Source organism: Pleurodeles waltl, chromosome 2_2 (assembly GCF_031143425.1).
Source record: "Pleurodeles waltl isolate 20211129_DDA chromosome 2_2, aPleWal1.hap1.20221129, whole genome shotgun sequence".
Classification (NCBI taxonomy): domain Eukaryota; kingdom Metazoa; phylum Chordata; class Amphibia; order Caudata; family Salamandridae; genus Pleurodeles; species Pleurodeles waltl.
Genome location: NC_090439.1, coordinates 114,755,080 through 114,781,391, shown reverse-complemented (window position 1 = coordinate 114,781,391; position 26,312 = coordinate 114,755,080). Strand labels below are relative to the sequence as shown.

The window sequence follows — 26,312 nt, the reverse complement described above, 5'->3', positions numbered from 1 at the left end:
CCATTGCATGGGCACTATTACTAGCATACACAACTCCTACCTCACCCTCTGCGGGGAAAACAATCTAAGATGGAGTCGACGCCCATGCGCAATGGAGTCGAAATGGGAGGAGTCCCTCGGTCTCGTGACTCGAAACGACTTCTATTTTCTCTCTCTCTCTCTCTCTCTCTCTCTCTCTCTCCTCTCTCTTCTCTCTCTTCTCTCTCTTCTCTCTCTTCTCTCTCTTCTCTCGACCTCTCTCTCTTCTCTCGACCTCTCTCTCTCTCTCTCTCTCTCTCTGGACCTCTCTCTCTCTCTCTCTGTCTGGACCTCTGGGGCAAGAAGGAGAGAGGAAGGGACCGCAGCAGGGAGACAGGCTAGAGAGGGGGGTAAGGGAGGGAGAAAGGTCAGTATTGAAGGGAAGGAGCTGCTGCCCCAGATAGAGTGAAAGGGCACACAGACTGAGAGCTGCAGGACTGGGATCAAAGGTATTGCTGCCTGGGACTAAGTCAAGAGGCACTAGGACAGCAAAGGCAGTACTTCCCAGCAGGAATGCATGGTAAAGGCTTCTGCCCCAGACAGCTGGACACAGGGCAGTGCAGCTGAGCACGACTGCAGAGTAAGGGCTGCTGCCCTAGGCGTCCTTAGGACAGAGAGAAGGGAGCTCTCTGAGGGCAAGTGTTAGACCTGGCAGCCTTAGGGTGGTCATCCCCCAACTTTTTGCCTGCCTCTCTCCACTTTTCTGACACTGTTTTTGCTGGTTTCAGGATTCTGCGCACTTTACAACTGCTAACCAGTGCTAAAGTGCATATGCTCTCTCCCTTGAACATGGTAACATTGATTCATCCTTAATTGGCATATTTGATTTACTTATAAGTTTGTCGTAAAGTGCACTGCATTTGCCCAGGGCCTGTAAATTAAATGTTACTAGTGGGCCTGCAGCACTGATTGTGCCAGCCACATAAGTAGCCCTCTAACCATGTCTCAGGCCTGCCATTGCAAGGCCTGTGTGTGCAGTTTTACTGCCACTTTGACTTGGCACTTAAAAGCACTTGCCAAGCCTTAAACTCACCTTACTCTACATAATAGTCACCCCTAAGGTAGGCCCTAGATAACCCATAAGGCGGGGTGCTATGTAGGTAAAAGGCAGGACATGTAAATATGTGTTTTATATGTCCTGGTAGTGGAAAACTTCTAAATTTGTTTTCCAGTACTGTGAGACCTGCTCTTTTCATAGACTAGCATTAGGACTGCCATCATATCCTTTTTGAGTGGTAGATTCTGATCTGAGATGGGTAACCAGGTCATATTTAGAATGGTAATAGAAAATCTTGCTTATTGGTGAGGTTGGATTTAATATTACTGTTTTAGAAATGCCTCTTTTAGAAAGTAAGTATTTCTCTGTTCTTAAAATCATTTGTGCCTTACAGCCTGTCTCCCATCAACGTCTGGTCTGTGGTGGTTGACAGCCTCCTTGTGCATTTAACCCTGACAAACACAGGACACTGTCACATCTGCATGTTGAATGGGTCTTCCTGGGCTGGAAGGGTGGAGGGGCTGACACTTACATTTCAAAGGCCAGTGGCCTGCCCTCACACAAAGGACTGATAAGCCCTCACTTGGACAAATGTGTATACCTCTGCCAGTTAGAGGCCCCATTTCTAACAGCAAGCCTGTGATCAAAGAAGCTGCTGCTTGGGACATGTTGAAGGAAATTTCGGCCAGTGTGGGCAGTATGGCTGGACAGGACTAGTAGGCAGAGAGAAAGAATAGAACTCTGAGAGCAGGACTGAGGACAAAGGAACTGCTGCCAGCGACAGGGTGGTGGGGCAAAGGAGAGCAAGGGCAGTGCTCCTGGGCAGGCCTGTACAGTTGGGGCTGCTGCTCCATACATCTGAGCAGGGTGGTTGACTGTGGCACCCACAGAAACAGAGGTGGGTCGGAAATGTCTGCACTCCCTGGCTCAGTCCTGCACATGGTACTCTCTTCTGCTGCTGCTGCTCTTTGTACTCTTCTGATGGATACAACTACCTGTGGATTCCTCACCTAATGATTCCTCACCTAATGAATACCCCCATTGTGCCAGCACTCGACGGAAATCTTCTTCCTAGCTTCTGCACGTCGACGAGGACGTCACAGTTGCCCACGCGACTCCGTCTGATGTCATACAGGCAATAAGAGGTCCTCGCCGACATGCCGACGTCAGTTACCTTTTTTCCGTGCCATTCGAAACGGTTATCTTCGAGGGAGCTACTGTTGCTGTTCGACAGTTACAGTGTGTTTTTTGGATCTATTTTTTCTTTGAGACTACAATGTCGCAGAGAAAGTCAGGATTCAAGCCCTGCGGTGAGTGTGGGGGCAAAATGGCAGTAACGGACCCACATTCTGACTGTTTGTGGTGTCTTAGTTCCGATCATGATGTTGACAAGTGCGATTCTTGTCAACATAGGAATCCTAAGGCCCTGAAAGAGCACGAGGCCAAGCTTTTTCTGGCAAAGTCGAAAAAGAAGGAAAAGAGACATCATCGAAAATCCTCGTCACCGAAGTCTCATCGGCGTCATCGGGACTCCCTGCGTCGTCGAGAATCACGGCGCCGGTCGAGTAGGAAGAGGTCTCGGTCGAGGTCACCATCAACTCGACGTCGGAAGACTTGGTAAGTTAGTCCCACTGTCACTCCCCAGCCGTCGACGCTGTTGCCTTCTCCAGCTTCACCGACTTTGCCTGTGTCATCGGGCCAACCACCTTCAGTGTTTGAGGTTCCGCAGCCTCAGATGTTTTCTCCGTCTTCGCAGACGTCGAGACCGGCGTCGGTGTCGCCTTCGAACCAGGCACCCCAGTACCCGGCTTTCCCGGCCCCTGGAGCTGATAGTTCCGCATTTTTAAATGCAATGTTTTCCATCTTCCAACAGATGGCTCCAGGTGGTGGACCGGCTGGTCCTACGGGCCCTTTGGCTTTCAACATGGGTGCTCCGGCTCCGCTTTGACCAGCACCCTTTATGCCCTTTCTCCCCTTGGGGAACGTGGGCTCGGCACCGGTATCGGCTCCGGTGGCTCCTGAGACTTCGGCTCCGACAGCTTCGGCTCCGGCGGCTTCGATGTTTCAGCCTGTGACGCCGTCTAGACCTCCTACGACTCCGAGGCAGTCTTCACTCCATCCGGTTCCTCGTTCGGCGCCGAAGAGGCCTATGGCGCCTGTAGACCCGGCGTCGGACGGATCCGAGGATCGGCGTCGTTCTTCGATGTCCGCTGACGCCATGTCGACGTCGAGAATAGAGGAGAAGCTGCACTCGAGGAGGCTTGCTCTCCGCCTCCTTGAAGAGCAGGAGTACCAGAGACAAAACCTGGAGGAAGGAGAGATTGAGGACTCTCGTGAGGGTCTCCATGGGCTGGACACGGCTAGTGGCCTAGATACCTCCCCCGAATGAGACTTGTCATCTCCTGGGGAGTACACAGAAGAGGCGGCCACTTTTCATTCTGTTATCAGGAAGGCAGCTGGCTTCCTGGACCTCCCTTTGCAGGTGACTGAAGCCAAGCAGAATTTGTTGACAGAGGTGTTGCACCCTGCCTCTACATCGGCAGAACCACTTTTGCCATTCAATGAAGCGCTACTGGACCCTATAATGGAAGTTTGGAAGAAGCCGGTGTCTTCTTCAGCTGTCAATAGATCTGTGGCTAGGAGGTATCGGGTTGCACCGGCTGACCCAGGTTTTCTTACCAGGCATCCAACACCTGAAAGCTTGGTGGTCCAGGCTTCCTGCTCGGCAAGGTCTGCTCCTGGGTCTTTTCCAGCTGTACCCTCGGATAGAGACTCCAAGAAGATGGACATGGCATCCAAAAAGGTGTTCTCTTCATGTAGCATGGCATTGAAGTCCACCAATGCTACATGTATTTTAGGAAGGTACATTTATGCCCTGATGGACGAAATTGCATCAACACATACGGAGGTTCCTCAGGGACTATTAAACCTGGTATCGGACGTTCAGGCAGCTGCAACTCAGGTTATCCAATCTGGGTTGGATACAACTGACTCAGTTTCTAGGGCAATGGGCACTGCTGTAGTTACGAGGAGGCAGGCTTGGCTTCGTAACTCAGGATTTTCCTTGGATGTGCAGTCGACCCTACTGGACCTTCCTTTTGATGGGGACAAGCTCTTTGGTGCCAAGGCGGATTCGGCCTTAGAAAGGTTCAAAGAGAGCAGGGCCATGGCCAAGTCGCTAGGCTTGCAAGCCACTTCTTCTACTTCCTCCAGATTTTTTTAGGAGGTTTCGAGGATTTGGTCGTGGCTCTTCCTCCTCCTCCTTTCGAGGGAAATTCCAGCAACCTACCTCTGCTCTCTCCTATAGATCTTTTAGAGGGAGGGGTAGGGTCCGTACCAGGGGAGCCACTCAGCAGCACTCTGCCTCTTCCTCTTCCTCTGGAGGGGTGCAGCAGGGGAAGCAGCCTTAGGCTTCCCCCAATTCCCACTCACTCCACTCCTGTGGGGGGGAGGTTACTGAATTTTCTCCACAAGTGGGAGGTCATAACTTCAGAATCCTGGGTTACCAGCATTGTGAGAAACGGCTATACCCTTCCCTTTCGGGAGTTTCCGCCCCCCATCCCGCCCGCCCGTCTTATTGTTCAGAAGAGCACCTCCTGTTAGAACAGGAGATTCAAGTCCTCCTTTCAAAGGGCGCAGTGGAGTTGGTCCCAGAGCAGGAAAGGGGTCAAGGTTGTTATTCGAGGTACTTCCTGTTTCCCAAGAAGGATGGTCGGTTGAGACCAATCCTGGACCTAAGGATCTTGAATTGGTTCCTCAAACAGGAAAAGTTCAAGATGCTGACCCTAGCTCAGGTGCTTTTGGCGCTGAACAATGGAGACTGGATGGTGTCTGTCGACTTGCAGGATGCTTACTTTCATATCCCTATACTCAAGTCGCACAGGAAGTATCTCCGTTTTGTGGTGGGGTCGCAGCACTATCAGTTTGCGGTCCTTCCGTTTGGTCTTACTTCAGCACCTCGAGTCTTCACGAAGGTGATGTCGGTGGTTGCAGCAGAGCTCAGGAGGAAGGGAATAGCCGTATTTCCTTATCTAGACGACTGGTTAATCAAAGCCAGGTCTCCGGAGCTTTGCCTGCAGTCGACAACCCAGTTGTTGTTCAACCTGGGCTTTTTGGCGAACGTGCCCAAATCTCACCTAGAGCCCTCTCAGCGCCTCCTGTTCATAGGGGCAGTACTGGATACGACATTGAATCGAGCCTTTCCTCCGCCTCATCGGGTTCAGGACATTCAGGCGTTGGTTCCAATGTTTCAAAGTGGAGCGGTCATTCCAGTCCTCAAGGTCCTACGTCTGCTCGGTCTGTTTGCTTCTTGCATACTGTTGGTCACGCATGCCCGCTGGCACATGAGGGCTCTTCAGTGGTGCCTCCGAAGGCAGTGGTCTCAACACAAAGGGGGTCTCGAAGGCTCGGTGAGAATCTCCAGAGATGCTGCCATGGATTTGAAAGGGTGGATTGCGGACGGCAATCTTTCCCGATGAAGGCCGTTCTCTCAAGCTCTGCCTGTGGCTACAGTAATAACGGAATGCTTCCACTCTAGGGTGGGGAGCTCATCTGGGGGATCGGGAGATCAAGGGGCTTTGGTCTCCAATGCAACAGGTGTTTCATATCAATCTGTTGGAGTTGCGGGCTGTACGTCTGGCTCTCAAGGCCTTCCTCCTATCCCTTTGCGGTCAGTCGGTTCAGGTCCTGACGGACAACACTACCGCGATGTGGTATATAAACAAACAGGGAGGGGTAGGGTCGTACCTTCTCTGCAGAGAAGCTCTTCGGCTATGTTCCTGGGCAAAGGACCATCAGATTTGCTTGGTAGCAAATCATCTGGCCGGAGTCTTGAACGTACGTGCGGACAGTCTCAGTCGCCATTTCTCGGCCGATCACGAGTGGCGTCTCCATCCAGATCAAGTCCGGCTAATCTTCCAGATGTGGGGGTTTCCTCGGATAGATCTGGTTGCCACCCGGGAGAACTCGCACTCCCCGTTATTCTGCAGCCTCTAGTATCCGGTACAAGGAGCTTTAGGGGACGCGTTTCAGATAACCTGGTGCGACCAGTTGCTTTACGCATTTCCTCCCATACCCTTGATTCCTCGAGTGTTGAGGAAAATTCGCCAAGACCGGGCCCAAGTCATCTTAATAGCTCCGGATTGGCCAAGGAGGGTATGGTACTCGGACCTTCTCCAACTCTCACTGTGCCCTCCGCTCCGTCTCCCTCTCAGGGCAGATCTCCTCTCGCAGTCGCAGGGGCAGGTTTTACACCCCCACCTCCAGAGCCTGCACCTTCATGCCTGGAGATTGAACGGGGCAGCCTGAGTTCCTTTTCTCTCCCGCCTTATGTAGTGGATGTTATCTTAGCAGCCAGGCGACACTCCACTAAATCTATCTACACTAATAGGTGGTCTAAATTTGTGGTTTGGTGTGGAGAGAGGCAGATTGATCCCTTATGTGCTCATTTGTCAGATGTCTTATCTTTTGCTTTGTCTTTAGCACAGAGGGGTTGTGCAGTAGCTACTGTTAAGGGTTACTTGTCTGCCCTGTCAGCCTTTATTTGTCTTCCAGACCAGCCTTCTTTGTTTAAATCTCCAATAGTGCTTAGATTCTTGAAGGGCCTTATGAATAAATTCCCTTCATCTCCTTTTGTTATGCCTCAATGGGATTTGACCTTGGTTTTAACTTTCCTTATGGGGTCCCCTTTTGAGCCTATGCATTCTTGCTCCATAAGATTATTAGTTCTTAAAACGGTTTTCCTGGTTGCAATTACGTCTGCAAGGAGAGTGAGTGAGTTGCAGGCTCTATCTGTAAAACCCCCTTATACTTCTTTTTATGGGGATAAGGTGGTGTTGAGGACCAAGGCTGCTTTCCTTCCGAAGGTTGTTTCACCCTTTCATTTGGCCCAGTCAATTACTCTATCCACGTTTTATCCTCCGCCTCATCCTTCAAAGGAAGAAGAGGGCCTCCACTGCTTGGACCCAAAGAGGGCGCTAAGCTTTTATATAGACAGAACAAAGGATTTCAGGCTGGAGATCAGCTTTTCATCGGATACGTGGGAAAGAGGAGAGGAAAGGCAGTCCACAAGAGAACACTCTCCAGGTGGGTTGTTCTTTGCATTAAAATGTGTTACTCTTTAGCAAAGAAGGAACCCCCTGATGGTATAAGAGCTCATTCCACCAGAGCTAAGTCGGCCTCGTCGGCCTTGGCTAGGGGTTTTCCTGTGGTCGACATCTGCAAGGCCGCAACTTGGTCATCCCTTCATACTTTTGCGAAGCATTACTGCTTGGACTCTGAGGTCAGAAGGGATGGCCATTTTGCACGGTCAGTGTTGCAGGATTTCTTGGTTTGACCATTCAGGCACCCTCCACCGAGTGCGGTACTGCTTTGGGACTCTATTCATTAGGTGAGGAATCCACAGGTAGTTGTATCCATCAGAAGAACGAGTTACTTACCTTCGGTAACGACTTTTCTGGTGGATACATTAGCTACCTGTGGATTCCTCACGGTCCCACCCGCCTCCCTGTTGCCTGTCTGGTCTAACCAAGTAGATCTTGAGTTACTCCTCTTGGTTGTGAGGACTTGTATATATTCTGTACATATGTTCATATTGATATATATATATATTGTTCATATAATTATATATTTGTTTTTAAAAAAAAGAAAAAAAAAAGGACTGAATTCTCAGAGTGATGTGTTTGTTTGGAATATCATTAAATATTTCTATTGTTCTTTCATCTCTATGGCCTATTATTCTCAGGCACGTAAAAAATGTTGGTACTGACGTCGGCGAGGACCTCTTATTGCCTGTATGACGTCAGACGGCGTCGCGTGGGCAACTGTGACGTCCTCGTCGACGTGCAGAAGCTAGGAAGAAGATTTCTGTTGAGTGCTGGCGCAATGGGGGTATTCATTAGGTGAGGAATCCACAGGTAGCTAATGTATCCACCCGAAAAGTCGTTACCGAAGGTAAGTAACTTGTTCTTTAGGCACCCTGGGACTGTGACAGCCATGAGACGACGTAAGGGACGACTCTATCTGGGGCTGGGGCCACTACTGAGCTGGAGACAGCTCCCCTGCCAGCCCTGGGAGCAGGGACTGACTCCAAGGGCGAGCAGTTGGGGCCACATACCCCCTGACATCCACAGGGTGCAGTGCTCCTCCAATAAATATGAGTGATTAGTTTCATATGTGTACATTACTTGTTTGTATAGTGCTGCTTAGTGCACACTCCAAACAGAACCTGGCGCTACCAGTATTTGAGAGATAATGGAACTGGGATTCGGGGTGATATCGTAATATTGTCCGGGATCACGCAGTAGGAACGCTCGGATAAGCCAGAATTAGATGCCATGTTTGCATTTTTCAAACACTGATTTAGCTGGTAAACCACAAGCGCTGCAAGGCCACAGCAGTGCGAGAGGTGCACTACACATGCCTTCTCATGCATTGATGCGATTTACTTGCTATTATTCCAAATGTGATCTCTCTGCATTGTAGCGGGCGGTTGGAAACTGCCCTCATATTGACTAGTATCCGGATAGAGCTCTATGCAGGGGCAGTGCTGCTCAAACTCCCAGGATGTCAGGAGGAGCAAGGGCGAGGCGACCTTCCACTGTTAGAAGCACACTAATTCCAAAGGGAAGTTTTTCATACAGCGTTTTGGTTTGATTTTTAAACTAGCATAGAAAAATAAGGTACTTTGCCAGGGGGTTACCTTGTATTGCACTAAAATACATCGAATCGCAACAGTTCACACACATTGCTCACGGTCATCAATTTCAGATCAAGGAACAAAAGAAAAAACACATTTGCAAGGAGTTGGTGCATCTCGCTTTTCAAAACTGCAATATATTTTTCGACTGACATTTGAACTGCTTGACGGATGCAAAAATGACATTTGCACCGTAAACGCAAATAACTTATTTTTAAGTCGTTAAATCAGTCGAAATCTTATATCATGCCCTTGGGCCAAAGCATGTGGAAACCAAGTCCCATAGGATGGGGGGAACCCTAATAAAAGGGGCACACATTTTTAATTATTTGGGTACAACTTTTAGCTCCAGCTTAACTTGGAAAGTGCATGTTTTAATGAAATCTTCACAAATGGCAAGGAACACCAAAGCATTTTTTTTTTTCTTCACAAGGATTCTAAAGCATAAATCTTTGTTGCGATGATCATTCTGTTTAGGACAAAGTGCATTTTGACAGCAGTTTACTGGGGAGGAGTTTGGGGGTATCAAAATGTAGACGCTCTGCAGCGTGTTGAAAATTGCTTTGCTCGCAGGCTGTTGGCTGCCCATAACAATATTGCAAATGTTACCAGTCGTGAAGACCTGGGTCTGTGTTTTGAGGAAGATCAGATAAAATTTGCCCCACTTTTATTATGGATTAAATGTTGGCAGAGCCCAGAGGCAAAATCGACAAGAGAATGCACTGCAGACTGTTTATCTTTACAAAATATGAATAAAGTACAGTTTCTGGCGTATGTAAAAGCACTATTTGTTAGGCTCGGGCTTACAGAAATGTTCTCCCATCCTATGTCAACAAAAAAGTAGTTCTAAAGCTATTGTAAGATCTTGCCATGCAGACCTCTGTATGAACGCCAGTTTACACATTGCATTGAGACTGAGGTCTGTGGAGGTTTATGTCCCGATAGTTGCAGGAAAAGACGCCGAACCATATTTATCTCTGTTCGAGAATTCAAGCCATTGTTTTTATTTAACTGCGTTTAGATTACATTTTATACATTTTAAAGTTGCTTACCCCACCCAAGGGAAATGGAAATATGATTTACCCCCATGCCACTGTAATAACCTTTCAAAGCAAAGCATGTGTCCCTTTATCCTGTTTTCCCCTTTATATTCAAAACTCAGATAAACTTTTCTAGTATCGTTACTGCATCAGGCTGGTTTTGCACAATATATGCCTACTGTGGAGTTTTTACAAAGACGTTCCTCAGTAGAGGTATGTCTTACAATATTGACATTTATTAAGTGTCCATTACAAATCAGAAATCAATATGAATCACTAACAACTTAATGAGGCTGTAAGCTATGCTTCATGTTGGTTTTATGAATTGTTTATTATAGTATGTATTTAAGTTTTATGTTTTTATGACATTTTATGTCGAATAAAGAATGATTAGACCTTGGCATTTGCACCAAGTGACTGACTAGTGCAAGCAACAGTTGCATCTGCTGTAGGGCAGCACACACCATTTTTGCACTGGAAGAATCAGGTTTGTACTACATGATCTGTCCCACTTCTCTGACAGCTTCAAGTTGCCTGATGACATATAAAATGTATAGAATCCCTAAGTAATAAAAACCGTTGTGGATTTTTATAAACCTTGTGCACAAATTATTGGCAGGAGAGGTTGCTGGTGTAGGGGTATGTCTTAAAGTACTGATATCATTGTAAATTGTATAATCCACTGAAGTTGCTTACTACTACTTCTGAAAATTATACATCATAACATAACAGGTATGTTTGCTGAGTGTGGTCACCAGAGAGGGGTCGACTTGGTGCTGTTGGTGTGCGTGTTCTTTTATCCAACTTAGTACTACACATTTTGCTAGCCTTTGAAGGCTGAAAGGCCGCATGTATCTGCCAATATTTATACTTGTGACAGTAGGTGAAACAAATCTGTCTGGTGGACGCATTACTCTACTCAGCTCTCTGTGGTGGATGCATTACTGATGTGTCCATATGTGTTGATCCCTCAAGGAAAACTTCCTTTTGTGACGTTTTCATCTGTTACGTTTTGTCACAATGACCGTTTTACAAAAGGCAAATACCATTGCTTCTTCTAGACCCTTCTGGTTGTGGGGATATATGAGGGTTGTAGGTTCTCCACGAACCCAAGGAATTAACAACAGAGCTGCACCATACAATGGTTTTTCATGGTGTACTGAGTATAGACCAGTATATATGGTGAAATATTTGGAGTGAAAAATGGGAATGAAGGAAACCTCTTTGTTTCTGAAATGGGCACATGATAAGGAGTTTAGGAGCTGTGTTATTTGTACATCTCTGAAAAAAATAATAATATATATATATATATATATATATATATATATATATATATATATATATATTATATATGCACATATATAAAAATATATATGCATCTTTATGTGTGTGTATATATATATATATATATATATATATATATATATCTGATAGACTTCTAGTTGCAGATTCCTTACCTTAGAATTTTCCCCCAGGCGTCAGACTGGATCTGGAGATTTTTCTTCGAGCGATACCCTTGCGCGTCGGTAGGTGGCATTGGTCGACTCCGTAGGCGTCGTGGTCGCCGTGATGATCTCGGGAGTAGTACATAGACACCGCCCTCGCGCAGGGACATCAGTTCTTTTCTTTTTACGCGCCACGCGCTGATCCAGAGAGAGCTACCCTGGCTATTTTTTGCCCGAATTAAACAGTTTTGTCGAGGTTTTTTGTGTACGACTTTGGTGCGTCGAGATGTCCCCGAAGATGGGTTCAAGCCTTGTGAGGACTGCCATCGGGCGATGTCGGTGACAGATCCTCATCGCGTTTGTCTGTGGTGCCTCGAGCGCGACCACGACCTGAAGTCGTGCTCCAAGTGTCTGCCCATGCACCCGAAAGCTTTGAGGGAGCAGTCCCTAAAGCTAATGGCGACCCGGCACTCAACTCCGCGTAGGTCCCGGTCTCGCTTGAGAGGAAGGTCTCGAGATCGGTCACGGAGTCATCACCACTCGTCTTCTTCGAAGTCCTCGGGTCAAGATAAGAAGAAGTCGAAGAAGTCCCATCGCTCTCCGACTTCACCCCGTCGTTCGGCCGACGCGACGTGGGACGAGCGTCCACGGACTAGGCCTCTGTCCTCGCAGCCTGCGTCTGGGTCGACTCCGCGCTTCCCTGAGTTTCCCCGAGCCGGAGCCTCCCCCCCCCCCTCCTCCTCCCCCCAACTTAAGGAGTTTTACGAAGCCATGCGCCTCATCTTTGGACGGGCCGACCCTGATACAGCACCTTCGGACCCAAGGGGTTCGGCTGAGGGGCCTTCGGCTTCCACGCTGGCGGCTTCGGCCCCAGCCACCGAGGTCGCCTCCGGATCCGTGCGTGGATCTGCACCGACGCCGGTTGCACCTTCAAGACCTTCCTCGGCACCAGGTCGATTGTCGACGCTCCCGACATCGGTAGTGCCCACTTTCGACGTCGCCCCAGTTCCTATCCCCGACGACTCTGAGTCAGAGCGGTGTCGGCCGACGCCGCCATCTGCTTCAGTGGGCCCTATTCTCCAGAGGTCAGATGCAGACCCTTTTTCCTATGGGTTCGAATAAGGGGAGGAATTGAAGGGGTCCCTGGACTCTTATGAATACCAGGATGATCCTGCTATGGACTGGCCACAGGATTTGGGTGAAGCCAGTGGTCCGGATACTTCTCCTGACACTGGCATGCTGTCTCCTCCTACCGTGGCAACGGCGGAGGGAGCTACTTACAGTATTGTGGTCAGTAGGGCAGCTGAGGTCCTTGGCTTTGAGCTACCTACTGTGGAAGTTAGGTCTAATCTCCTGACAGAGGTGCTTCAGCCTGGGGCTTCTACTTCAGAACCCCTTCTCCCATTCAATGAAGCCCTCACTGATGTCCTTTTGGGTTCATGGTCCAAACCCAACACAGGGGCTCCTGTGAACAGGACTATCGCTCACCGTCATCGGCCTGGCCGAATGACCCAAAATTCCTGTCCCAACACCCTACGCTTGAGAGTCTTTTAATCCAGGCTTCCTCTTCTTCTGGCACGTTCCCTTCCGCACCCCCGGATGGGGAATCCAAAAGGCTGGAACAATTTGGCAAGAAGTTGTTTTCTTCCTCCAGCCTCGCACTGCGGTCTGTAAACACCGCATGTCTTTTGGGCTGTTATACCCACTCCCTGTGGGATACGGTTGCACAAGTCCTGCCGCAGATACCGGAGGGGGCCCGTGTTATCGTCTCCCGAGCAGTTAAAGATGGGAGAGACGCGGCAAAGTTCACTATCCGTTGTGGGCTGGATATGACCGACTCTATAGGCAGATCAGTTGCGACGACGGTGGCCTTAAGGCGCCACGCCTGGTTACGCACTTCTGGTTCTCGGGGGATGTCCAAAAGTCACTCATGGACATGCCCTTTGATGGCACCCATCTCTTTGGAGACAAAGCGGACTCAGCCTTGGAGAAATTCAAGGACTCCAGGGCTACGGCTCGGTTCCCTGCTCTTTCCTCTGCCACACGCCCACCACAGTCCGCTTTTCGTCCCCTTTGTGAACACGGAAGGGGCGCCCTGTCACGTCCTCTACCCAGCCACCGTGCCACGCACGCTGGACAGCCTATGCGTGGCCGAGGACGTGGAATCCCTCGTGGGACAGGGACCCAGAGGTCTGTCCTGTCCACCTCTGCCCCCGCTGCAGCCTCCAAACTCTTAATCCGTTCCTTCGCTCCCACCCAGTTGGTAGCAGGACCCGCCATCACCTGCCCCACTGGGAACACATCACCACGGATGGGTGGGTTTTGCAGATCATTCGGAAGTGCTTCCTTCACCTTCGCCCCAGACAGTCATCTCCCACCTTCAGACTACGGTGAACCTCCTGCACCAGCTGGGGTTCACTATAAACGTGCCGAAGTCACACCTGACTCCCTCTCAGAAGCTCCCTTTCAGCTGTTCTGGACACAGTGCAATTTCAGGCTTATCCTCCCGACAAGCGAGTCCAAGACATTCAGGCTATGATTCCGGTCTTTCAGCCTCGGTCTTGGGTTTCGGTGAGACTGACTCTGAGGCTGCTGGGCCTCATGGCTTCCTGCATCCTGCTAGTAACACATGCCAGATGGCATATGCAGGCTTTGCAGTGAGACCTGAAGTTCCAGTGGGCGCAGCATCAGGGAAATCTCTCCGACATGGTCCAGATCTCAGAGGGGACTTCGAAAGACCTGCAGTGGTGGCTTTCGAATCCAAATTGGGTCAACAGCAGACCTCTCTCCCTTCCCCAGCCAGATCTCTCTATAGTGACAGATGCGTCACTTCTAGTTTGGGACGGTCACATGGGGGAGGCGGAGATCAGAGGCCTCTGGTCTCCGGCGGAGTCGGGACTGCACATAAATATGCAGGAGCTCCGGGCGATCAGGCTTGCGTTAAAAGCATTCCTTCCCTCTCAAAGGGAAAGTAGTGCAGGTGTTCACGGACAACACTACTGCCATGTGGTACTCCAACAAACAAGGCGGGGTAGGGTCCTGGACCCTTTGTCAGGAGGCACTACGCCTCTGGACATGGATGGAACATCAGGGCATTACCCTGATGGTTCAACATCTGACGGGCTCTCTCAACGCCAGAGCAGACAAACTCAGCCAACGACGCACAGTCGATCACGAATGGCATCTCCATCCGGAGGTGGCGCATGGTCTCTTTCTCAAATGGGGAGAGCCTTGGTTAGATCTGTTTGCCTCTGCAGAGAACGCGCAATGTCAGTTGCTCTGCGCGTTGGAGTTTCCAAGGCGGCACTCGATCGGAGACGCTTTTCGTCTCGAGTGGAGCTCCGGCATCCTTTACGCCTTCCCACCTATCCCTCTTCTGCCCAGAGTTCTCAAGAAAATAAAGTACGACTGGGCCCAAGTTATCTTGGTGGCTCGGACTGGGCTCGAAGAGTGTGGTATCCAGAGCTATTGAGCATGTCCATCGATCCTCCACTCAGACTGCCTCTTCGGGCGGATCTTCTGTCGCAGCAGCAGGGGACGGCTCTCCACCCGAACCTGTCCAACTTCCGCCTTCATGCATGGAGATTGAGCAGCAACAGTTGACGGCATTTGCCCTTCAACCCGAAGTCTGTAATGTTATCTTGGCAGCCAGGCATCCATCGACTAAAACTGTATACGCCTGTCATTGGAATAAATTTGTGGCATGGTGTATCAACAAATCTTTTGACCCCCTTTCTGCCCCTCTGTCTGAGGTTCTTCTGTTCATTCTTTCTTTAGCCCAGCAGGGCTCTGCTTTTTGGGCACCCTTAAAGGGTATTTGCCATTTCCGCCTTTCTGAGGCTTCCTGATCAGCCCTCACTCTTTAAATCTCCTATTGTGAGTAGGTTCTTGAAAGGGCTCACCCACTTATTTCCTCCCACTCCGTTCATCATGCCTCAGTGGGATCTTAATCTTGTACTTACTTACTTGATGTGCACCCCCTTTGAGCCACTGCATAATTGTCCTGTGAGGCTCCTCACATTCAAAACTGTCTTTCTGGTCGCTATCACCTCTGCTCGTAGGGTGAGTGAGCTTCAGGCCCTTTCTTCAAAGTTTCCATACTTGTCTGTACACCCTGACAAAGTGGTGTTATGCACTAGAGCTTCCTTCGTTCCTAAGGTGGTTACACCATTTCAAGTGGGCCAGTCCATCACTTTGCCTACCTTCTACGCACCCCCACATCCTTCCCATGACGAGAGACTCCACCATCTGGACCCAAAAAGAGCGTTGGCGCTCTACCTCAATCGTACTAAGAATTTCCGGGTGGACGATCAACTCTTTGTTGGCTATGTGGATGCGAAGAAAGGGAAGGCGGTGCAAAAGCGTATCATCTCTCAATGGGTGCTTCTTTGCATCAAACTGTGCTACGCTTTGGCTAAAAAGCAACCTCCTGAAGTCTTGCATGCTCAGTCTACCAGAGCAACTGCTGCTCCCACTACGTTAGCACGCGGAGTTCCTGTCCTGGATATCTGTCAGGCAGCTACTTGGGCATCCCTGCACATGTTTGCTAAACATTACTGCCTGGATAGTCAGGTCCGTCGTGACGGCTACTTTGGTTGTTCGGTCCTGCAGGACTTTCTAGTATGATCTTGGTTCGCAGCCCACCACCAAGGATATCATTGCTTGGGTATCTATTCTAAGGTAAGGAATCTGCAACTAGAAGTCTCTATCAGATGTAAAAGTTACTTAACTTTGGTAACGAAATATCTGGTAGAAACATATTCTAGTTGTATATTCCTTACCGGCCACCCATCCTCCCCACTTGCGAACTGATTTCTAGGGACAGAGATTCCCTCTTTCAGGTCCTTAGCACTGGTGCACCAATCTCATTGTTCTTAGCGGCTCTGCACTCTGGCATGGAAAGTCATTAAAAGAAACTGACGTCACTGCGCGAGGGCGGCAGCTATGTACTACTCCCGACGTCATCACGGCGACCACGACGCCTGCGGAGTCTCCAGACGCCACCTACCGACGCGCAAGGGTATTGCTCGAAGAAAAATCTCCGGATCCAGTCTGACGTCTGGGGGAAAATTCTTAGGTAAGGACTCTGCAACTATAATATGTCTCTACCAGATATTTTGTTACCGAAGGTAAGTAACTTGTACGTATATATGTATATATACATGTGTGTGTGTATATGTATATTTCACTGAAAAAAAACAAAGATTACTGGGACGTCATAGTTGGATCCACGTTTTACTCACACAAACCCATAGAAATTCAGCAATTATAGTAATACTTATGTTAAGAAACTATAACTTGTAGCCTAAAATTACTTTCTGGCACGGGTTATAGTTTCTTTAGATAAGTGTAACTATAAGTATTACTGTAACTGCTGAATTTGTGTGGTTTTGTGTGGGTAAAAAGTGAATCTAACTAACGTCCCTGTAACTCTTTTTTTTGGGGGGGAGGAGGGTGGGGGTGAATGTCAGGTTTTTTTTCCCCGTTTTTTTTTTTATGTAATGCAATATATTCATACCGTACATTAATACAACCACAGCCTGCAGCCAGGCCCTGATGCCCACAAACCCCCCTCTATGCACCCAACCCCATGGTGCGCACTGCCTTTGGCCATGTGCGGCAGCGGTATGGTATGTGAGTCAGTGAGTTTTTTTTTCCTTTTAGATGAATGTTCCTTTTCCCCTGATATCTGTATTTGTTTTCCTTTAATAATTTCAAAATTACTGAACAGATTTGCGACAAATAACAAAAAGAGATCTTTCTGGGCCAAGATCTAGCTTTCTGCCAATTGTGGTGTAAATCCATTCAGTGGTTTGGGCTGTAGTTGTGTTCAAAAATCGCAAAATCCCCATAGACTTTGCATGGGGGAAAAAGTATTTTGAGCCCCTCCCTTTTTCTTATCCTCGATTGGCGAATTACCCCATTACTTTCCAGGCAGCAGCTGAACTAATTACCGTGCAACTTTTGAAACTTTCATCAAGGTTCAACAAATGGCGCCAAAGTTATTAGAAAAAGAAAAAAATCTTTATCTGTGTGAAAAGTTGGTCCTAATTATAGCTGCCTACTGGCTATTGCCAGTACGTAATAGAAATTAAATGTTTGTGGATTGCACTGGTTGGAATAATCACTATTTTTTCATTTCACTTGATTTTCTCAAACAACCTTCATCCCATGTGTTTCTGTTTCGGCTTCCACCCATGTTTCATGGTCTCCCTTCCGATCCAGCACTTCGGTAACCTTGATTGATGTAGTGTAGCTTACAAGACCTAAGTACTAGATGCTACAAATGTGGTTGCAATGTATTTTTGGGTGCACACATTATTTTAGAACATCTGTATCTAGAAGTTGTAATATCAAAAATATTTAGGACTTGCAGCATCAAAACACTATGAATTATATGCACAGTTATTCATATACTTGGAAAGATTAAAGGCTGGGTGTACCTGTCGGTTTCTAGACTATGGATAGAGGCACTCGATGGGTAGAATAACAACAGGCATAAATGGGGTAGTATGTGCTAGAGGAGTAGGTTGCTAAAATTCAAAACTGTCATCTAGCTCCTCTTAGAGTTTTAGGAGACTTTGTGATGCCTGTGCTTTAACATTGCTTATTGAAGGCCACTCTTGAATATATCCATAAAAAGAATACGTTATTATGCTGCAATTATGTGTATGCATATTTCCACTGTTACAGTATGCCTTATCTGTTTATTAGCGAACAGTGATTTTGTCTGTTACTCTATATACCAGATGGCATTAAATTTAGACAAACTTTTTCCAACAATGTTTTGCTGACTAAAAATTTAACTTGGTGATACGTCGCAATAAAGGTCAATATATGCTTGTCTGAGCATATTTTGGTGACATATTGGTAACCCTATTTCTTTCGTGAAAAACAATTCATCATACATTGCATGTGAACACCACTGTTTGATCTTTCTCTTGCTGCCAGAAACGTATCTTAAAGTTGAATGAACTCTAAAGAAGTTCCAGATTGAGCCTAGTTATTGCAGCACACATCTAGGTAAAACTATGGATTTTATTGCTTTACCTCGGATAATTACAGGGTCTGAGGATGTTGCAGTTTAGTAATCTTTTGGAGCCACCATGTGCATCAGCAGCCATTAGTTGCTTTGTCATGTCATTTCTCATGGAGGTGTGTTCTTGTATTTATTGTTTTTACTATGCATATTTGCCGTTCTATGCATGTCTCTCAATATTCACCTTCTCAAAGAATTGTCGTACAATGCTGATGAAGCTCTTGAGCAATGCAGTCAGTTCGACCCGATTTTAGAAGATTGTCTGATGGATTCTGATCACACTGTGGTTGTCATTGATGGGTTTTCTTGCTTCTCAAGGATTTCGAATTGTGGGATGATGTTGGTTTGAACATTCCAAAACCCCCAGATGTGCTTCAGTTGTATCGTGACTTCGGAAACCACCAGGTTACTGTGAAAGATATGGTCGATGTCGGCGTTGTTGTAGAAGATCATGAGTTAGATCCGAGGCCGAGAAAGGACAGCGATGCTTCGATTGAAGAGCCTCAGACCATTGCGGTGAGATATCTCTAGCTTCTTATATTATCTAATTGTCAAGGCTGCGGTTAACACATATCCTTGCTAAAAAGCTTGTAAGAATCAAGGTCCCTGTATGTTGTTGAGTTTTTTTGCAATTTTTACCTTATCTCCGATCAAGTGCACAAGTGAAGCAGTTAAATGTCAATCATCCTTTACTACTTTACTACTAAAATTTCTGCTTCCTTCAAGACTTAATATAACTTTTGGAACATCTCAAAACAATTGATACTCTTATTCTAGTTGTGGAATTTGGATGTGCCTGTTATAGCTAGTCAAACACACTGTGTGCTTTCAGGAAATGTATTCTATTTAAGACATTGCCATGTCTAAATCATCTTGCAGATGTGGTACTTAAGTTAAATATATTTTATATAAAAAAACATATTACATATAAATACTTTTCCTGTTTTGTTTTACATATTTACAAAAATACAAACTTACTGCCACACTTAATACAAATTATAGTGGAAGATAAAAAAGTTATTTTTATTTTTCTATTTGCTCTCTCAATAATAAAGGTTGGCAGACGTTTAGCGATACACTTTGGTAAGTAAGTGCAGTGCAGTGTAAGTACAATCAGCAATTCGGTGGACTCAGTGGCTGATGTATCGTGCCTAATAAACATACATAGTCATTTACACATTTGAAAGAAACCACAAGTAACAAGAAAGATAGGAAAGAAAAGAAGGAGGTCAGTAAGTTGTATACCTTCGTAATGGCGTGTATGATAATAAGCCACTATCAGTACTGTCCAGGTTGTTAACACGTGCGCCATTATAAGATGTGGCATCTCCCTTTGGGAACAGTTCTATAATAAGCACAAGGATAATTGTGAATGTGAACACAATCGAGGACACTAGTTGCATTTGTATTAGTCGTAGTCATTGAGAAGACAGGGACCCACCTCTAAAAAGGGCAGGTGTGGGAGGTTGGTGGGATTACGTGCTGGAGTGTCCTGTTGTGAGCGTGTATTGACAGCTAGTAAATGAGAGCTCAGTGGTTGCCAAATGTCTTTGGGTCGGGAAGTTGGAGGTTGAAGGGAGGCATGAACTTCGGTATGTAGTTTCACAGTACGTCACACTGGTGACCTGTTTAGTAATTTAGCTGTATTGTACACTGAGGGAGATTATGAGTATATCCCAATAGTGCAGTAAGAGGTTCAGGGATAATGTCAAGCATGAGAGAAAGTTTTTGTAAAATGTCAACCCAAAAGATAAGTAATTTTGGATAGCTCCAGGCCATATGGATAACATTTGCACAGTCCATCTCACAACGCTGACAGTGTGGGGATCGAGTTGAATTATATGTATGCTGATCTAGTGGAGTGGTATAAGCCCTTTGCAGAAATGTAAAATGCATTTGTTTATGACGGTGGTTTGGAGAAACCAATCTGGTCTATGCACAGCATGCCGCCCAGATTTTATCAGTTATCGGCCGTCCCAAGTCATCTTCCCAACGTGTTCTATCTTTGCTCTTATGTCTTGGGAGTACATTTAAGCTTGCTGCTAGCAGGCGAGACAATCTAGCACAGTTATCGTCGGACGCCATTAGCATCAGAGGTGTAAAGTCATCTGGGACAATGGGGTAGGTAGGGACAACTGCACGCAATGCTCTGTGAAGGCTGAACAGATTAAAATGGTCCAGCAATGTGGCGTCATGAAACCGTGTATCTGTAGTGTGAAATGGTATGTCCACCAGGGAAAATGTCTCTGAATGTTGCCAGGCCATATTTCAATAGAGTGCATTTTACAAGTGTTGTGCACAACATGGGGAGCCAAGGGTTATCCGCAATTGGCAGGACATTCAAGTAGATTAGGGAAGCTCCCAGGAACCTCTGTAGCTTTCTCTACGCCCAACAAGTAGTATGTAAGTTCTGAACATGACTGGGATCTAGGTGGATTCCCAGGGCAGGAGAGATGCAAGGGGAGTTGGTGCCTCCAAATCTATCTTTGGTTCAGAGTATAACAGCTGAGTATTTGCATGATACCAAAAGTGGGCATATTGACAATGGGCTGCAAGATAATACAATTGTAAGTAGGGGACCCTGATTCCACCCCTCTTGTATGGGAGTATCCGTGTGCTCCTTGACCAGATGAGTTTCAAGGTAATACTCCGGAGGGAGCTAAAGAAAGCATTGATGAAAGTAACTGGTATATTAGTAAACAAATATAGGAGTCTGGGGAGGACAATCAGCTTCAGAATTGCGATCCTGCCAGCCATTGAGAGGGGTAGGTTAATCCATCTGTCAATTTGTGTCAGCAGGGATTCCATGACAAAACCATAATTTAATTTCTATATTGTGTCTTTATCTTTGTGAATCACTGCACCAGATCAAGGGGTAATCGCTTCGTACATTCAGGGATTTAGAGGGAATAGTTAAGATTTGGACCAGTTTATCTAGAGTCTGGAGAGAGCATCAAATCTCACTGCCTCTCTCAGGAGGGGTGTGACGTTGTCTTCTGGTTTTTGGATGAATAATAATATATCATCTGCATATAGAGAAATGAGTAGAGGGCCCGGTTTCAACTGAAGTCTGTGATGTAGGTGATTGAGAGTGAGTTGACATACCAAAGGGTTTAGGGCTATGACAAACAGGTGAGGTGAGAGGGGACAGCCCTGTCTTGTGCCTCTTAGTATTGGAAAGAGGTTTATGATGGTGCCATTTAATATGATGTGTGCCATTGGGAGGGTGTACAGTAAAAGTCCTAAAGCAGATAATCCGTGCAATATACCTAATTTACAGAGTACAGCACGCAAGAAGGGTCATTCAAGAGAGTCTAATGCATTTTCTGCATGCAAAAGTGCAATGGCAGCTGAGAGGTCTGGAGAAATTCTGTTGAGGACACAATACGGCACAAACATTTAGTGCTGTGGATCTGTGTGTAATGAAGCTGGATTGTGCAGTTGACACCGGTTGATCCATTAGTAATGCAAGCCTAGTAGCCACAATTTTACTGTTGTAGTTTAATAATAATGGGCAGTAAGAGACACAAAATAAAGGGTTTTTACCATGCTTGGGAAAGAGTGTTATTACAGCCTCCTGCATATTCAGATTAAGTACTCCCTCCTTTAGGGATTCCTTGTAGACCACCAGCAATCAGGGAGGGAGGGGGCTAAGAGGTGTATGAAACATTTATAAAACTCTCCAGTATAACTGTCAAGCCTGTGTGCTTTAGAGCCGTTCAGGGAGTCAATGGCCTATATTACTTCATTGGAGTTGATGGGGTCATTCAGAAATTGTTGTTATTGATTAGTGAGCCATATCATTACTGTTTCCTCTAAATAAGTTGATAAAGTAATTGGATTGTTATCAACCTGCAGACTGTATAATTGAGTGTAGTATTGGAGGATGGCTTTGGTATTGCTGCAGTAGATGTATGACGTTGGTTATCGTCTGTTTCGAGTTCCGGAATGTAGGAGTTGCCCCTTGGTGGTCGGAGTAAGCGGGCCAGTGTCTGGCCTGGTCGCTCCCCCTGCCCATATCTACGGGCCCTCACATATATACCCAGGCATAATACTTCCCTTTCTGCTTGGTCCCGATATTCAGCCAGCAATGCTTCTCTCTCCTGAGTGTTCGGTCGTTTGTTGATTAATGATGCCTGGGCGTCTAGAGAGACCAGGCGGGTCTCCTGAGAGTGCAGAGTCTTGAGGATATCACAGAGGACCCCTATAATTTGGCAATGCAGATGCCTCTCATATGCATCCCATAGCATGGAGTGGGTGCTCACCATTGCGTCGTTGAGTTGGAAGTATTCCAATATAGCGCAGCGTATTTCAATGTAGAATAGTTTGTCTTGCATGGCTAATATGGGGAAACCCCAGTGCCTTTCACGGTTGCTAGCCTGTGGGATGTCTGGTGTGATAAGTTGTGGAGAGTGATTGGAGAGTGTACAAGTAAATGTAGTGCAGCAGAAAACCAAAGACATAGCTTCTTAGATAGAAGGAGGTAGTCAATCCATGTCCACATGTTGTGTTGAGCCAAGCAATGAGTATATCGCAATTCAGAGAATCGTTTCAGGAGCCAAGAATCCTGCAAAAGATCTCCTTGAGTAATAGCGATTGATTTAGGTTTTGTCACAGGGGCCGTAGCCATGGAATCTGCAAAGGGATCCATTAATAAATTATAATAATAAATTATAATCTCCTGCCATTAATGTGATTATAGTTGAGCCACCCTAACATGGTAGATATGGTAAGATAGAAGTTTGGGGAGTCGACATTAGATGCATACATTTTGGCCAGTAGTATGGAATGGCCCACTAATGAGCCAGTCACCAAGATGTATCGCCCCTCAGCATCAGTTGTAGTGCTTGTATGAGTTAGTGGAACATTTCTGTAAATTATAGTGCAGACCCCCCTTGTATAGGAGTTATAGTTCGCATAGTAGCGATGCATTCCCCAAGTCGAGGCAAATGCGGGTAGCATGTTTGGCGACAGATGAGTTTCCAGAAGAAATGCAATTTGTGCGCCTTATCTAGTGATGTACTGGAGGACCTGTCTACTATTACGGCGATCATTAAGTCCTCTAATGTTCCATGTGATAGCTTCAAGGGAGAGACCACCATTGTGCCTAATTTGGTTTGGACCATGGCCAATATTGCTGATTCTAAAGTACAAAGTGGGTGCAACGCCACAAGAACAGCATTCATAATGATCAATGTACAAACCTAACAAAACAGCAGTTCCCCTAACGCTCCCACCACCCAAACCAGGTGACCCCTAACCCAGTTAATACCCATAAAAAACCCTCTATTAATCAAACAACAAAACAGGTAAAAGAGTGTGTACCACTTCGGGGTTGGTGAAATCACGCCAGCGCCCTGTGTAGTAAAGATTGGTGACTAGAGGATGGTGTCGGGCAATAGTATGCAAATTAAAGGAGTGTACTTATCCACATGTGAAGGTCAGCTTGAGTAAGTTTCTGGGTGAAACCAGTAATCTGATATAATCAATAAATTCATCAGAAGTGACCCCATCATTCTACGGAAAATAGGTAATTGCTGGTACTAGGGTGAAGGTCCAAAGGATTACTGATTTGTGTGGTTGCCCGGGCTGCTCCACGTTCCCTCTGCAGCCTCTTAAAGAAGTCCTGTGCCTCTTGAGGTATGTCACAAACATGTACTTGTCCATTTGCATCAACACAGAGGTGGGCCGGGTACAGCATCCCATATTGGAGGCCCAGTTTCTTGAGTGTAGTTTTTATCTCCAAAAATTTACGGCAGGCCTCTTGAACCATTGCTGTAAAGTCAGGGTACAAGGAGATAGGGGAACCTTGCCACGTAAGTGGACCGTTTTCCCTGACACAGTTCTGTGCCTCAGTCCCTAAAATTAAGGACTCTGGCTATGGTGGGTCTTGGTGGGCATCCCGGATTGGGCCGTGGGCCAAGGGAATTGTGGGCACATTCAGTTACGTAGGTGGTAGTAAAGTGTTGCACGCCAAATAGATCAGTCAGCAGTTTTTTGACAAAGAGGTCTAGTCGACCGGCGTTGTTGGCTTCTGGGATTCCCAATATGCGAAGGTTATTACATTGGCCCCTTGTCTCTAAGTCTTCATTTTTTTATTGCCATGGTTTTCAGAACTTTCCCCATACAGTCTAGGCGACGCACAGACTGAGCAGCCCCACCCTCCAAGTCTGATATTCTCCCTTCTGCGGTGGTCATTTGAGTGTCATGGCGGCTCAGTTGATCGGTCATTATGTCTGGTGTCTACGCCAGCACATCAGAGCAGCCCTCCATGGCGCCAAAGCCAGCTCTGAGCTCTGCCATGATATTGTCAGTGTTACTCACCATGAGAGTGTTGGTGCGGCCTTTTTTGGCCCTTGGTCAAGGCTGATTGTTGTTCGGGTCCCTCAGGATTCGTTTTTTTTTTAAAATGAGTTATCTCTGTTTTGGGTCTCTTGGTAATGTGTCCTCAATGATGTAGTGCAGCGGTGACCTAGCGTCTACGAGCACCGTCTGTTTCCGGTGGGAGGGCACTGTGCATCAAATTATTAATGTTCTGTGTTTCAATCATGAGGAGAAGGTGCCTAAATATAGCGTACAGCGAGGGGCATGAATGTCGAATTGCAGGTTAATGGTAGAAGGGGTTACGGTCTGATTGCCAGTTCCATGCACAACACTACTGTGGATTTGATATATGCAGCAAAGGCTCCATGCCCCAGGCTGGGCCACACTAATAGCGAAAGGTAGGCCGCCACACCCCTCAGGTCAGGTTTCGGCAGTGGCATCAGGGAGACTGGGGGGGGGGGGTACATGCCATGGGACCAAGTGAGTGAGGTAGGTGGGGCCGCTCAGGACATGACAACACTTATGACCAGTGTACCTCTGAGTTGCAGCAGGGTTCCAGGCTTTTTCCCTTACCTCGTGGCACACAAGATTGTCCCGAGTCTGGCCACGGCCCCAACAAAAGTTCTACTTCATGTTTTACAAAATAGAAGCCCCAATATTACTCAAAGAAATACAGACCACAAGAAATTTAGAAAATGGCTTCTGATTCCGTTCTGTCCTTCCTTCCTAGTTCAGTCATTTAAGTTACTTCCTAAGACAGCTTGAATGTTGCATATTAGACCTGGATGATCATTTTGTAAATTCCAGGCCATAGAATGAAATAGCCATTCGAAGGCTGGAATTTGTCCTTCCTGTCTATTTTGTGTTCTGTCAATTTTGGCATGGTCCATTTTAGGCTGCTTATTATTTGAGGTAGTTGGCTAAAATGATATCTCCCATAGTGTGCGACAGCCGACAATGCAAAATTTGGTCTTGGGGTTGTAGGAAGTGATCAGCAGCACAGTTTTTGTTCAGATCAAAATGTATTTTTTCATCATCAGACTTTGTTCGAAAGCAAGAGAGACAAAGACCGAAAGAAAGAGGAAGACAAAGATAGGAAAATAGTGACAAAGGAAGGCAGCAGGAATGAAAAAGAACCATGAAGAGTTAAATATATAAGGTATATAGGGTGATATATCAAACAGGCTTGAAATTTGACAACTTCTGTGATCAACAGAGCTGTGGTGGACTCCTAACAAAAGTAAGTTCTGATTGCATGGCTTTTTGCCATTATGTGGATGGCCTTTATTTATTTGAGTCAGATCTAATTCTTGCAAACATAATCAGTGAAAATAACCATTTTATACTTGTGCTTTTTGCTTAAAGAGTTTAACTTCAGCCATTGCACATAACCTGCCTACTAAAGGCTTAATTAAGAATACAAATGCACTAAGAAACAGGAGAGCCCATTCGTACTCATTCTGTATATGCTGAAGAACCTTAGTATTATTTTGGAAATACAATTATTTGCAACCTCAGTCTGGATATGTCTATTTTATAAAACTGATGAGCATGTGTTCTGTGCAAAATCCTTGTCCACCTAGCCATGACAATGTTGCTTTCCATCAGTTACATTAGTGGCACTCACAGTGCAATCCGTCAACACAGTTAACAGCAAGAGTAACAAGGTTTAGAACCCTCCTGAGGTTCGCCAGCCAAGGGGACACTAACTCATGGCTCAGAATTTGCTGATCACAACAGTCCCGCTGAGTTC

At 46.5% G+C, this 26,312-nt stretch overlaps 1 protein-coding gene across 6 annotated transcripts in view; it reads left to right on the top strand.

Annotated features, from left to right (window-relative positions):
* Positions 1–26,312, top strand: part of RELCH (RAB11 binding and LisH domain, coiled-coil and HEAT repeat containing) — a 1,006,576-nt gene that overhangs the window by 223,236 nt on the left and 757,028 nt on the right. For all 6 annotated transcript variants that reach the window (XM_069219494.1, XM_069219496.1, XM_069219495.1 and 3 more), the window contains one exon: positions 18,554–18,751. In XM_069219494.1, coding sequence (XP_069075595.1) covers positions 18,554–18,751 — 198 coding nt within the window. The remainder of the gene's footprint in view (positions 1–18,553; positions 18,752–26,312) is intronic.